Consider the following 15,082-nt stretch of genomic DNA (forward strand, 5'->3'; position numbering starts at 1 on the left):
TACTTTTATGGTAGTGTACTGTAATGGACAAAAGTTTTTAATTTTGATGAAGTCCAATTTCTCTATTTTTTCTTATGTTGCTTATGCTTTTAGTGTCATATCTAAAAAAACCATTTCCAAATTCAAGGTGATGAAGATTTACCCCTAAGTTTTCTTTTAAGAGTTTTATAGTTTTAGCTCTTACATGTAGAATTATGATCCATTTTTAATTAACGTGTGTATGTGCTGGGAAGTAGGGGTCTTAACTTTACTCTTTTGAATACATGTGGATATCCAATGTCCCAGCACCATTTGTTGAAGAGACTACTCTTTCCCCACAAATGGTCTTGGCACCCTTGTCAAAAGCAATTAACCATAGATAAATGGGTTTATTTCTGCAATCTCAATTCTACTCTCTACTTTTCTGTATTTATGCAAATGCCACTTTTTTTTTGCTTCCTACAGCTTTGTACTAAGTTTTAAAATCAGAAAGTGTGAATTCTCTAAGGTGTCCTTCATTTCCAAGACTGTTTTGGCTTTTTGGGATCCCGTGCAATTCCGTATCAATATTAGAACAGGCTTTTCAATTTCTGCAAAAAGATCTTGAGACTTTGTCAGATATTGCATTTAATCTGAAGATAGCTTTGGGTACCATTGACATATTAACATTAAGTCAAATCCGTGAACACGGATTATCTTTCTATTTATTTAGGTCTAATTTAATTTATTTCAGCAAAATATTATAGTTTTTAGTGAAAAAGTCTTGCACTTTATTAAATTTATTCCTACTTTATCATGTTTAATGGTATTAAGTAGAACTGTTTTCTTAATTTCATTTTTGGATTGTTCAAAACTAGTATATGAAAATACAACTGAGTTTTGTGTGTTGAGCTTGCATCCTCCAACTTTACTAAACTTGTTTATTAGCTCTAATAGTTTGTTTTGTGAATTCTTCATGATTTTCTATATGTAAGATCATGTCCTCTGCAAATAGAGATCATTTTACTTCTTCCTTTACAATCTGGATGCCTTTTATTTATTTTTCTTGCCTATCTGCTTTATTAAAAGTCCATTGATTTAAATGTTAATCTCATCCAAAAAACTGCTTCACAGAAACATCTATAATAACGTCTGATCAAATACCTGGGCATCCTGGCCCAGCCAAGTTGACTCAAAAAATTAATCATCGCAGTGACTCTGATAAGCTCTACGCAAAGGTTGCTATTTTCTTGATCTGCTAGAATGTGTTTTCATATTTTCCTCCCATTACCAAGCATGGTCTTCCAGCTGCTCAACAACCCTGCTACCCCTGACTCAGAAATGCCTATGTCCACTATCGGGGAAAAACACACTAAAATAATAAAGGGATACCAATTCACACACCTATTGACAAACTTTAAAGTATGACAATAAAAATGTTGACAAAAATGTGAGGTGGATCAGTTAGGACTGGGTTTGGCTATAGCAGAAATAAGTCAAAGAAACAAGATTATAGTTTATTTTTCTCTCCCAGAAATAGATACAAGGTATCTTCTGCCTTTCTATTCAGCCATTCTGGATCTGGGTTCCATTCCCAAAGTTGCTTTGTGCTATAAAATCAAATCAGAGCTGCAGCTGTCATATCTGGGTTGCTGTAAGTTTAGGAGATGGCTAAGGGTGCTACTTCTGAGTGAGTCAGTCCATTTCAAGAAGCTTTCCTAAAAAAACCCCTATATAACTCCTACCTACATCTCATTAGAAATACCATGAGTAAAGGCAATTTGGGGGATGACTTTTAGCCTGACACATTGCCATCCAACTAAATAAGGGGGCTACTATTAAGAAAAAATGATACTACTAGAATTCTTGTCCACAGTGGAGAAATGGGACGTCTCCAGCACTGCTACTACTTTAGGAATATAAGCTGTCAGAGACACTTTGGAGAGCAATGTGATTTTATCTAATGAAGTTGAAAATGTATATAACCCATGACTCAGTAGATACTCCACTAGATATACAGCCAAGAAAAATTCACATGTACATAGAGAGGAACATGATCATGGCTGCTCATGTCAGTTACATATTTTCATCAACAATGAAATTGATGACATTCTTTCTAAGTTTGATTTACGGATTCAAATAATACCATAATGTGTTAAATCTCCAAAATCGTATTAGTAGACTACTAAATATTATTAATATTCCTAAGTTTAAAAGTATGGGAAAAGTTTAAATGAATATCAATCAACTGTACTGTCACTTGATAATTCCTTTAGAAAATAAATAGCAGGTCAATTTTCAACGAGAATGAACCCTTGAAAGATATGTTAACTTCTTATAGTTGAAATTTTTATAACTAAGAAACAATCTGTAAAATGCAAATCCATTCATTTATTCCTTTACCTCAGTTTTTTTCTGATAATGTTCCTTCAGAGCTACAAGCTCCTGGTCTCGCTTTGCAAGCAGTAGAGGGCGATGTTTAATCACGTTGTCTATGTCTGCTTGAAGCTTTGCATTAGCTTCTTCTAATTTCTCCTTTTCCTCCTCCAAAAGTTTTAGTCGATGAGTTTTATCTTCAAGGTGCCATCGTAGTTCTACAATATCTTTCAAATAGGCCTCGTGTTCTAGACATATGATGATAAAATAAAAAAGAAAATCAAATTTTAAAACAAAAGCTCCAGAAGGACATCTTTATTTGATAATAAATATGAAATATTTTAGTTTCAGAAATTACTTATCTGTGAATCTTACTAAATCTAAAATAAGTTACTTTTTTATTTTTATTTTTTGGCCATGCCGTGTGGCATGCAGGATCCTAGTTCCCTGACCAGGAATGGAACCTGTGCCCCCTGCAGTGGAAGCATGGAGTCTTAGTCACTAGACCGCCAGGTAAGTCCCTAAAATAAGTTATTTTAGTATTGCACTAAAAATATATTGCTTTCTTCACTCACCATCAAAGGGATTAAACTATATAAAAATCACCGAAAATTATAAAAATAATTCATATAAAATTAATATACAAAATAAAGTTTATCCACAAAAATAAAGATTATGTTGAAAACAGAATAATCTCACAACAGTAAAATTAAAACAAATTAAAACGGACAGATCTAGTGATAAACCTGAGTTGTGCAAGGCCTATAGGAAGAAAATGACAAAATGCTATCAAACAATAGAAAAGAGAATTTGAATAAATGGATAAAAATTTTCTGTTTTGTATAAAAATATTTGAAGTAATATGGAAATTTCCCTCAAATAAAATAAATATAAATTATAAATTAAATTAAATGTCAATTAACAGACTAGGACAATTTTAGAGAAACTATATAAAATATTTCCTCCTTATGCTGTTAAATTTCTACGGTTAGCCTAACCTTGAACTCTTGGAATAAAATTACATTGGCTAGCTTGAGGCTCTTTTCATCTTTTTAAAAATAAACTTATTGGTGGGTTTTGCTGCTGTATTCACTGAAGATACTTTGCATATATACTCATGATTTGGGCTTATAATTTTCCATATTTGTACTGTCCTCGTCTAATTTGCTTTATTATTTATGCTAGCTTCTTATATCAGTTGTAGTTTCTTTTATTTCTGTTCTCTGTGATCTTGTGGAAGTTTGAAATTGCATGTAAAGTTCTATTGCCCTAGTATGTATGTATATATGTACACATTTTGCAGGGAAGGATTTTTAGTTATTAAGTCAAAGGCGTATATGTATATTTTGGTTATCTATTTATTCATCAATCCATTTTTCCTGTGAATTTATCTAGTTCCTCAAAATTTCAATAATATTCTAAGAGATTTGTTCTGAATATCTTCCTTATTATTAATCACTGCTACATTTTTAGATACCATTTTAATTTCTAATTGGATTTATTCATATATTTTCTCTGTGTTCTTGATTAATTTTGCCACTGGTTTTCCATTTCTTTTTATTATTCTTTTTTTATTTATCAACATGTAGTTCTGCATATCTTTGGAATTATATATATTTCATTATTTAACAATTTTGTAATTGGTTTTCTGTTTTTTTCTTTGTATTTATTTTACTTTTATTTTTCTAAATTCTGAAGTCATATATTTCAATAACTATGAATCCATCTTCTTTTCTGATATTATAAAAGCTATTTATTTTCCTTTAAATAATAATTTAGCTTTTTTCACTCATGTGAAGATAATTTTAGTAAGATTTAATGATACAGTTCTAAATGTTTTCTAATTTCTTGAATTTGTGCAATATTTGACACCATTCCCTTTTACTTTGTTTATCCTAATTAGACAGTAACATTTGTTGTTTTTTTTGTGTGGTACGCGGGCCTCTCACTGTTGTGGCTTCTCCCGTTGCGGAGCACAGGCTCCGGACACGCAGGCTCAGCGGCCATGGCTCACGGGTCCAGCCACTCCGCGGCATGTGGGATCTTCCCGGACCGGGGCACGAACCCGTGTCCCCTGCATCGTCAGGCGGACTCTCAACCACTGCGCCACCAGGGAAGCCCAACAGTAGCATCTTTGTTTTAAAAAGTCAGTCACCATCTTGTTAAGTATTACCATCATTATCTCCATGCTGATCTTCTATTAGATATTCATCATACTTTCTCATCTTATACTCAATGCTTTTAAATATTTTATTTATATTTTCCTTCTCCTTGTGTACCTGTGATGCATTCCATTCAAATCCTTCCAAGTTCACAGATATTACTTTTCTCTTCCTTAGTCTAACAAACCATTTAACCAACCACTGTGTTATTAATTTTGAATAATATATTTTAATTTCTAGGAAGTCTTTTTTATTTCCACTTTTGCTTTCTTTTAAAATTAGTCTCTTAGTCCTTGTTTTTACTTTCAAACTTCTCTTTTTATTTCTTGAAACATAGTAAACATACTCATTTTATAATCTCATGTTCAATATCTGAAAACTTTTTGAGTAAGATTCTGCTGTTTTTACCAGCTCACACTCATTGAATCTGCATCTTTGTGTTTTATGATATTTGATAGAGCTATTTTTTATCTTGAAACCCTATCTGAGAAAGTTCCCTGATATCTAGATTGAATTTTCAATCTTCCAGAAAAAAATCTGTCTTTGCTCCTGAAGATGCCTAGCTTTACTACCAACCCACAGAACATTTAAATGACATTCTCCACTGTGTATTTTCAGATACACAGACAGCAGGAATTTCAGTCACAAATCCATTTGAATCAGTACATTAAGAATTCTTGGAATACTGTTTGCTTTCCTCTGCTAAGTGAAACAAGCAACTTTCTTTACTATTCAATCTGAGCAACAGGTTTATTCATGATTCACACTTATTTATGCTGGGGATGGAAACCTTTGGATCCTCAGCTTCATGTAATGACTTCTTATTGGACTTGTCATTTGGGTGAGCCTTAGGCTTTCTCCCCAGTCTCCTATACCAAACAGATATATCAAAATGGGAAGCAAAGGATATTAGGGTTTCAGGGATTTCACCTAACACATTTACAGACACTGCACCTAACAAAAGCAGAATACACATTAATTTCAACCACACACAGAATATTCTCCAAGATAGATAAAATGCTAGGCAATTTTTATTCTAAATAATTTTAATGTGATTGAAATGTTTCTAAACACAAAAAATTAAATTAGAAATCGACAAAAAAAATTGGGGAAAAAAATTCGAAAAATCCCCAAATATTTGCAAATTAAATAGCAACTTCTAAATAAATAATAGGTCCAAAAAGAAATCACAAAAGAATTTTAAAAATATTTTTTACCTAATTAAAAATAAACTCACAGCATATGAACATTTATGAAATGCAACTAACACAGTTCTTTTTTTTTGTTTTTGTTTTGTTGTTGTTGTTTTTGCGGTACGCGGGCCTCTCACTGTTGTGGCCTCTCCCATTGCGGAGCACAGGCTCCAGACACACAGGCTCAGCAGCCATGGCTCACAGGCCTAGCCACTCCGCGGCATGTGGAATCTTTCCGGACCAGGGCACGAACCCGTGTCCCCTGCATCGGCAGGCGGACTCTCAACCACTGCACCACCAGGGAAGCCCTAACACAGTTCTTAAAAGTAAATTCAGTTCTTAAATACCTATTCTAGAAAAGAAGGTATCAAAAAAATAATCAACGCTTCTACTTCATGAAAAGAGAAATAGTAGGTTAAATTATTCCCGAAGCAAGCATGAGAAAGGGAATCAGAGAAGAAATCAATTATATCAAAGCTGAAAAACAATAGAGAAATCAAGAAAAGCAAAAATTGACTTTTTTAAAAGATCAACAAAATTGATGTAACTTTTGGTAGACCAAGAAAAATACAGAGAGAAAGTACAAATTACCAAAATCAAGAATGAAAGAAATGTTGTCTCTACTGCTATTATAGAAATTAAAATTATAAGAGAATTTTAGGAACAAGATTAGGCCAGCAAATAAGACAACTAAAACGAAATGGACAAATTCCTTAGAAGACACAAATTATCAAAACTGACTCAAGAAGACAGAGAAAAGAGACCCAAAACCATTAAATAAATTGATTTAGCTATTAAAAATATGTTGACAACTTTGGACTTGGATGCCATGAATAGAATACTCATTAACTGGGCCCTGGATAGAAAAAGAATGACTTCAAAGAAATAAAAAAGCCAAACTTGAAACTTATGAAGATTTAGATATCAAACTCAAGCTAAGAAATTAGTATGGTCTAATTTACTAGTCAAGAACCAATAAAACTTCTAGGATCCTAACAGAGGCAAAAAAGCAGTCAAAGGATTACTGACTTCCATAGAAAATATAATACAAACAGAGGAAAATGAGTTCTCTATAAAATATGTAGAAACCACAGAAAAAACAACTCAGTATCAGGGAGAGTCATCAGAAGCAAGCTGTGACAGACCAAACTGTTGCTCACTACCTCCCCCTTGGATTAAAGGTAGTTTCTTGTCACACTCATTTGTGATTCAGACATGGTACTTATTTTGACTAAACGATGTGAATAACAGTGAGAGTATGCCAGTTTTGAGCTAACATCTTGAGGGGCATCCTATCTTTTTACTCACTATGTTGTACTCTCCTCACTTGCCACGTGAAAACCATGGCCCTCAGAGCTGCTAGCCAGTGAGGATGAGAGAAACATGAAGCTCACCTGAACCCAACACAGTCTTGAGTCAAGCCCATTAGATCTGCAGCCTGAAGAAATCCTCCCTAGCCAACACACAGACCCATGAGTAGAAAAAAAAAAAACATTATTGTTGTAAGCAACTGAGTTCCAAAGTGACTTGTTACAAATAATTGTTGTAGTAATAGCTGATTAATTCACATGACAAAACAATGTCTAAAAAAACCAAAATCAGAATATTTAACATTCTATTAACTACTCGGATCTTCCTCCATAGCAGAGGCACTCTTGTGAGCATTTATATGGGACACAATTATCTTCACATCCCATCCTTTTGAAACGTTAATCCCCAAAACTCTCATAGACTTCCTTCCACCGATCTTACATTCATGTTCTAAGTCCCTGACCACTATGCAATCCCTTTTGCCACTTCCCATCTATACCTCAGGCCATTTCTTCTTCAAGGTGATTTTGCCTCCACCTTTTCCATACTGAGATTGTAATACAGTAGCTCCCCAAATTATATCAACATACCATTCAAACCTTTCATAAACCAGGGCTGTGATTGTTTTTCTCTCCCATTAGATGGTCATAAGGAAGTACATGGAGCCATAAATGTAAGTTAAGGAAAAGACAGGGAATTTACAGAAGCAGGAACAATGGGAGTACCGGGTGAATCTGAGTCATTAGTTTATTTGTGCCTTCAGATGCTGCTTGGGTATAATATATGTATTCTTATTTTATAAGGAAACATTGCTATGCACATCCAATTTTAAAATTTATAGGTTCATACAGCACCTAATTCATGATGAAAAACTTATTTCTGGTTATCTTTTTTGGTAGGGAAAAGAAGAGGCACTTACTCTATCATTAGATGCATATCGAGTGCCAAGGGCTGTCATTTGGGAAAGGGGTGCAGTGACCAAGCAGAAAGGAAGTCAGAGGTACAATACCTCAGCCTTACTCTTCTCCATCATCTCCTATGGTCTCTTGCCCCTGATTTCCATTGGCTGAACCCAGAAGGAGGACAGAGTGCAAAAGATATCTTTTATGCAGTCTATTATAAATCAGCCTCATGGGCCACAAAACAAAAGTCACAAGCATGGGTGAGGTAGTTAGGGGGCTGGATGGATCTGGAGGAGGAACCACAAGACATCTAGAAAGAAGTAAATTTCCGTAAAGTTACCCCCCCAAATTATCAAAACCTTTACACACATAGTACTTAATGGTAAGGCTGTCATGGAAATTAGAAGTTTTTCCTGTCACGTATGCTAGAGACTTCGAGAATCTAAACAGACTGTAAAAACAAATAAATTTATAGTTTGTAAACAAATTCAAAATATTTAGAGATTATATCCTAAATATATCAGTATAATTGCAGCATATTCCTGAAAGCACATAAACTTTTCACTAATATGTTACAAACAGAAGGCACTTAAGAAACACACAGTGATAATAAAGCTAAATTTCATTGCATACGTTAGCTACTTAAATAAAATAAAGCAGATGAACATACATTTCAGATTTTTAAGTAGATCTTTACTAATATTGAATAAAAGGCAACTCAAACAATAAATTATAAGCAACGGCAAGGGTATACATCATCGTTCAAAATGCATTTATTAGGCTCCTAGAATGTGCAGGCATGTATCCCAATTTTATTTTGGTAAATCCTTAAGTAGAACTCCATATAGACCCCAAACTATAATATCTAAGCACTCTTATAAGGGGTATATGAGATTACATATAACTTGATTGGCAAAAAATTAAAGAAAATCAGCCCTCAACATTGACTTTCATTTTCTTGGGGTGGGGGTTAATTTATGTTTATTTTTATTTTTTTTTATAATTTTTTATTTACAATGTTGTGTTAGTTTCAGGTATACAGCAAAGTGAATCAGTTATACATATACATATATCTATTCTTTTTTGGATTCTTTTCCCATATAGGCCATTACAGGGTATTGAGTAGAGTTCCCCGTGCTATACAGTAGGTCCTTATTAGTTATCTGTTTTATATATAGTAGTGTATATGTCAATCCCAATCTTCCAATTTATCCCTCCCCTACCCCCGACTTTTCTACTACTATTGACAAGGAAGAGCCTCTCAAACAATTAGGAAAATGGCAGATGGCTCTCTGTGAATGTGAATATGAATCCACTCAACAATCTACTGGGATCCTGATGACTATTCTGACCCTACTGCAGCCTCAGTTGCCTCTAAAACACCAATATATATGTATGTATGTACACACTTATAAATTATATACCTATGCTATTACATTAGTAGCATATGCACATCACAAATCCTATTCAAAACCCTTATGAATCAGAGCAAACTCACTCCAAGCCCAAATGAATTATTTATTTTTATAAACAGCTGTTGACACCAAATATTTTATAAAATACATTACTTTAAATGTGGGTAGAAAAAGGTCTACTGTTACCTGAGTTTTGCATAATTTTTATATAGTTAGCTCTTTATAAAGAGCTCTTTAGTAAAGGGTGACAGAGAGCATAGACAAAGGTTGAATTAAATTTAGTCCCATCCTAGGCTCTGGGCCCATTTTCTGCTTCTTGAGCTCTGAGCTCCAGAAGGGAGTGAACAAAGGGAGAGTTTAAGCTGTGAGCTTCATATTACTTTAAAAGGTGGAAGCAGGCATTAAACCTACATTTAATTTCTTTTATTAAAAGACCATAATTGAGGAACCATCTCATCTTTTCTTGCAGCTCCCTGAAATGTGTACACTATACTTGGGAGACTACAGCTTTAGAAGATTTATAACATTATAATAAAGGTATGTATATGGGTAGAGTCTGACACAATTTGAATTAATGGCTATTGTACCGGAATAATAATTAATAGCATCCTTTTTTCTCTCAAAGGTGTCTTGGCTTAAATCATGTGTTATATGGGAACCCTAATATAACCCATTTCTAAAGCATGTGAATCCTGAATTAAAATTGTTACCCTATGATAACATAAAAAGCTTCCAGCCTCAGGTAGGATCAGGTAGTCTGGCATGCTTGATGAACCAGTATTTGGAAATGAAAAATCCAACACCTTTAGACTATTTAATACTTGACCACAAGTCCCTCCATTCTGTAATCTAAAAGACAGTTTCCTTTTTAAACATGTTACCTGCATGACTCTTGGAAACATCCTAAGTTTCTTTGCCTGCTAGAAGTTCCCAGAGCAAATTTACTATTGAATTCTCAAAAGAAGATGCATGTTCCTAAAATATCACTTAGAATTCTCTCATTTTCCGAGATTTAAAGATGTGGCTGATGTCACCAACTGGCAATCACTTTAAATTTCTAAATTTCTAGTGACTGAAATATTGTAGTCATTATGGGAAATATGTACCAAATGTTTGCATGACCCTTGGGTACCACAAGTTCAATGGCATTTCCAACAAACACCAAATGACAGCAGGTCCAGGTTTGCTCAGTGCAGCCCCAATTTATGTCTGTAAACTCAGCATTATTATTAATAGTATCTTTCAAATATGCACTGATTTGCATGCAGAATAATATGGTCACTCTAAACAGAGGTAATTTTTAAATTCAGAGCTTCAATTAATCATCCACGCCTCTCCAACAAAGTAAACGGCAATATGAAAAATTCTTATTATTACCTTTCTGTACAGCTAACGGGATTTCTTGACGTTTCCAGATTGACCAAGAATCAATTTGCATGCTAATCCTTTTCTTTCTTGATTTTTGTTGTTTTAAAGCTTCTTCAGCTTCTGCACGATCAGTTTCTAGACTTTTAATGAGTTGGATGGCCTCTGATAGCAATCTTTCCATTTCCTGCTTTAATTCTGGACACTTTTCATCTTAAAAAAGAAATATGTATTCACATTGGTTAATGAATCAGCCGATAAGCTGGATGGTGGGAACAGGGGTACTAGCTGTGTTGCCATCTTTTTAATATTTATATATTTACTATGAGAACTGTAGAAAAGTGAATTAGCCTTTTAAAGACAGTTTTATTATAATACAATCATAACATTAATTATAACCTTTGAAGACAGATTTTGAAATAAATATTTTATAAAATAATTAGAATAGCTAAGTCTCAAACAATATCTTCATGCCCATTTTTTTCTGAGGGAAAAACACATGTTCTATTCACAAGCTGTATTATAGAGCTTTATTTTGAAATTATGCTTGTGTTTCCTCCCATTCTATGAGAAAAGCAAACCATAATGCTTTATCTAATATTTATCAGACAAATACTGAAAATCCTCAGAGGTTCCTAGAAACAAGACACTTTATGTTCTTTACCTTATCAGATAACAACATCCCTAGTTAGCCTTGCCAGAAATTCATCATCATTTCCAAATTGTATTTAGTCAGTTACAATACAAATTAACTCCCTTATGAGAGATATTTGTGATTCTTGGTTCACAGCTCTGGAATGATATGGTTTAATATTAACAAAATGATTAACATGGGTATTCATTCATCTATTTATGCAAGAAATGGGTAGAGAGCCTGTTATGTTCTAAGCAGTATGCTCTCTCCCTGGAGGTAGAGCAGTACGAAAGACGGATATGAGTCCCATTCTGGTGAGATTTATACTTGTGAACATTGGCTTTTGCCAAAATGTGACATGACAAGAAGACATAAACAAACACAAAGTGTCAAAAAAGGCAAAGCCTCCAAAGAGCTGGGGCTGGAGGTAAAACAGTGAAACTGGATCAAGAAGAAAGGTGGCTGACAGATCTTTGTTTTATTTTGTTTTGTTTTACTTTTGGACAATAAAGACATTAATTTTCCATTGGAAAATGGAAAGTTTTGTGTATAACTTAAGGTGTCTCCAATTCATTCTATTTAATATCTCTCTGAATTTTTTTGCAGAATACCATCTCAATTAGTTTTACTGTTTCATATGGAGTGAGCAACCACCTGCATTTTTTATTAGCATAAACACTTAATTACCACAAATCTTCCTCATCCTGATGCTGTCTTGTATTTTAGAGTCAAATATACATGTTTATAATAAACATAATTGTAGTTTATTTAACTGTTACTGTGACCATTAATACATTGATATTTTCTCCTAGAATCTGTCATTTGAAAAATTAAGAAGTAATGAATCAGCTTTTCATTTTCATTATAAATGGAAAATAGTAAAAACAGAGTCTCACTATGAATGACAGCAGTAAATGACAAAATATTCATGCTTCTGAAAAGTTCTAAGTTTATTGGTTATTCTTCTCTAAAGGAAGGTGTTCAACAAATTTTTGTGGCAAAGGTAGGAGGAAGTGTTTAATGTCAAGGATATAGTCAAATATGTTGAAGTAATTTTAACACAAATTTTATACCAGTATATAAATTATTATACATTTATATTTGGAAATTTTGACAAGAATATTAGTCTTAATTTATATATATAGAAGAGCTGTGATGTCCAATATGGTAGCCATGAACCACATGTAACTAATTTACATTTAAATGTAACTTAAAGTTAAACTTAAAAATTAAATTTCTCAGTCTCACTAGCCATATTTTAAGTGCTCAACTGCTGTATGTGGCTAGTAGCTACCCTATTGGACAGTGAGACATAGAACACTTCTATTATCACAGAAAGTCCTATGGGACAGCACTGAATTACAGTTACATTCTTGAGAAGTGGGCAGGGATAATTATATACTCAGGACCTAGAGCAGTATATGGTACAGTACAGTAATGAATAAATATCTGTTGAATAAATATTTAATCAAACAATACAGAGACTCTTTCCTCTATTAGTCACTCATAAGGATTACAAAACACTTATACATGATTCTTGTGAAAATGAGAAATGTATAAATGAAAAGCCAATGAGCTTTTAAATATAATTATACTTTTCTAGTATGAGGTACAACTTTACCTCTCAATTCTTCTGGTATGACCTCTTTCACTGGTGTAGCAACACTCAGATCTTTCAGCTCTTTTGTGAAAGAAGTTCTGCTCCTTTATGACGGGAAAGAAGCAATCAATTAATAAAGGAAGGCTGTACTTAAAGTTAGTAAAACAAATTTTAGGTGATGTTTTAACATTGAATTTTAAATATTTGTGGTGAAACTTACTATACATATTAATGGTACTGTATAAGAGATGAACATAGCAAAATTCTAATAGGAAATGGGTTTTATACTTCATGGTAAATTAAGAGAAATTTAAAATTTGTTTCAAATGATTTGAAATTTTTTGAGGGGATAGTAAACCAATACTGTTTTAATGATAGTCTTTTCTAGAGAGTGTTGCTATCAAAAAAAAAGTTTACTGAAAATAATTTGAGAGTTATTTCTCTAATTTCAGTTTAGCAGTTTCTGAGGAGACAATATAAAATGCAAGGAGTAAAACTACTATTTCATATTTTATGTTATTAAGGTTTTAGAAAAATGTCCAAATTAAAATGTATTTTTTCTAAAGGATCTTTCTAGCTAAAGTTCTATATATTCAATAATGAAATATTTCTCATTATCAGTATTCTTCTGGTCCAATTCTTGAATTCTAGACTAGTTTTCACTGTACTGAAGAAGAAGTACGTTTCAGGAAGTTTCATTTTATCCACGTTGTAGCATGTATCAGAACCTCATTACTTTTTATGGTTGAATAATATTCCACTGTACAGATATACCACTCTTCATTTATCTATGAGTCCACTGAAGGATTTCAGGTAGTTTCTACCTTTTGGCTATTGTAAATACTAATGATACAAATATTTGTATACAAGTTTTTTTTTGAACACCTGTTTTAAAATCTTTTGTGTATATACATCAGAGTGAAATTACTGGGTCATATGGTAATTCTAGATTTAACTTTCTGAGGAACCACCAAACTGTTTTTCATAGTGGCTGAACCATTTTACATTCCCACCAGCACAGCACGAGAGTTCCAATGTTCAACAGAAGTGGCAATATATGGGCATCCTTGTCTTATTCCTGATCTTAGGTTGGAACCTAATGTCAGTCAAGAGTTTCTCATAAATGTCCTTTACCATGTTTTGGAAATTCCCTTCCCATTCTAGTTTTTGAGTGTTTTCATTATGAAAAGGTGTTGGATTTTGCCACATGCTTCCCACATCAATTGAGATGTTCACACGAGTTCCCCCCACCTCCTTTTATTACTGTGATACATTACATTGATTGGTTTTTGTATTCTGAACCACTCTCACATTCCTGGGATAAATCTTACTTGGTCATGATATATAATTCTATTAATATGTTGCTGGATTCATGCTGCTGATATTTTGTTGAGAATTTTTGCATCTATATTCAAAGTGATTGGTCTACATTTCCTTTTCTTGTGATGTCTTTATCTGGCTTTAGTATCAGGGTACTGCTGACCTCATAGAATGGGTTACGAAGTTTTTCCTTCTCTTCTAATTTTTGAAAGAGTTTGAGAAGCATTGCTATTGATTCTTCTTTCAACGTTTAGTAGAATTCACCAGTGAAGCCATCTGGTCCTGGGTTTTTCTTTGGTTGGGTGATTTTACTGATTCAATCTCTTTACTCATTACAGACCTGTTCAGATTTTCTACTTCTTCCTGAGTCAGCTTTGATAGTTTGTTTCTAAAGAATGTGTTTATTTCATCTTGGCTATCTAATTTGTTGTTCATAGTATTATCAACTGTTCATTGTATTATCTTATAATCTTTATTCATGCAAGATCCATAGTAATGTCCCCAATTTTTTAATGAATTTTTTAATTCAAGTCTTCTCTTTTTTTGTCAGTCTAAAAGGTCTGTTAATTTGTTTGATCTTCTCAAAGAAACAACTTTTTTCATTTATACTATTTATTGGTTTCTTTTTACTTGTATTTCATTTATCTGTGTTCTAGTCCTTATTATTTCCTTTCTTTTGCTAGTTTTAGCACACTCATTCTTTTCTAGTTCTGTAAGCTATAGAGTTAGGTTATTGGATTTGGAATCTTCTTTTTAATGTAATCATTTATGGCTATCCATTTCCCTCTGGGAACTTCTTTTACTTCATCTCATAAGTTTTGGTACCACGTGTTTTCATTTTCATTC

The 15,082-nt window shown here is 33.2% G+C and overlaps 1 protein-coding gene across 1 annotated transcript in view; it reads right to left on the reverse strand.

The window, feature by feature from the left end:
- CCDC178 (coiled-coil domain containing 178) overlaps nucleotides 1-15,082 on the reverse strand; it is a 360,636-nt gene that overhangs the window by 313,337 nt on the left and 32,217 nt on the right. The window contains exons 5-7 of the mRNA XM_027127538.1: nucleotides 12,938-13,020; nucleotides 10,695-10,895; nucleotides 2,362-2,582 (exon numbers count right to left, since the gene is read on the reverse strand). Of these exons, the coding sequence (XP_026983339.1) occupies nucleotides 2,362-2,582; nucleotides 10,695-10,895; nucleotides 12,938-13,020 (505 nt within the window). The remainder of the gene's footprint in view (nucleotides 1-2,361; nucleotides 2,583-10,694; nucleotides 10,896-12,937; nucleotides 13,021-15,082) is intronic.

The sequence above is a fragment of the Aethalodelphis obliquidens genome, unplaced genomic scaffold (assembly GCF_003676395.1).
Source record: "Aethalodelphis obliquidens isolate GAN/ISIS:26980383/991018 unplaced genomic scaffold, ASM367639v1 scaffold32, whole genome shotgun sequence".
Taxonomy (NCBI): domain Eukaryota; kingdom Metazoa; phylum Chordata; class Mammalia; order Artiodactyla; family Delphinidae; genus Aethalodelphis; species Aethalodelphis obliquidens.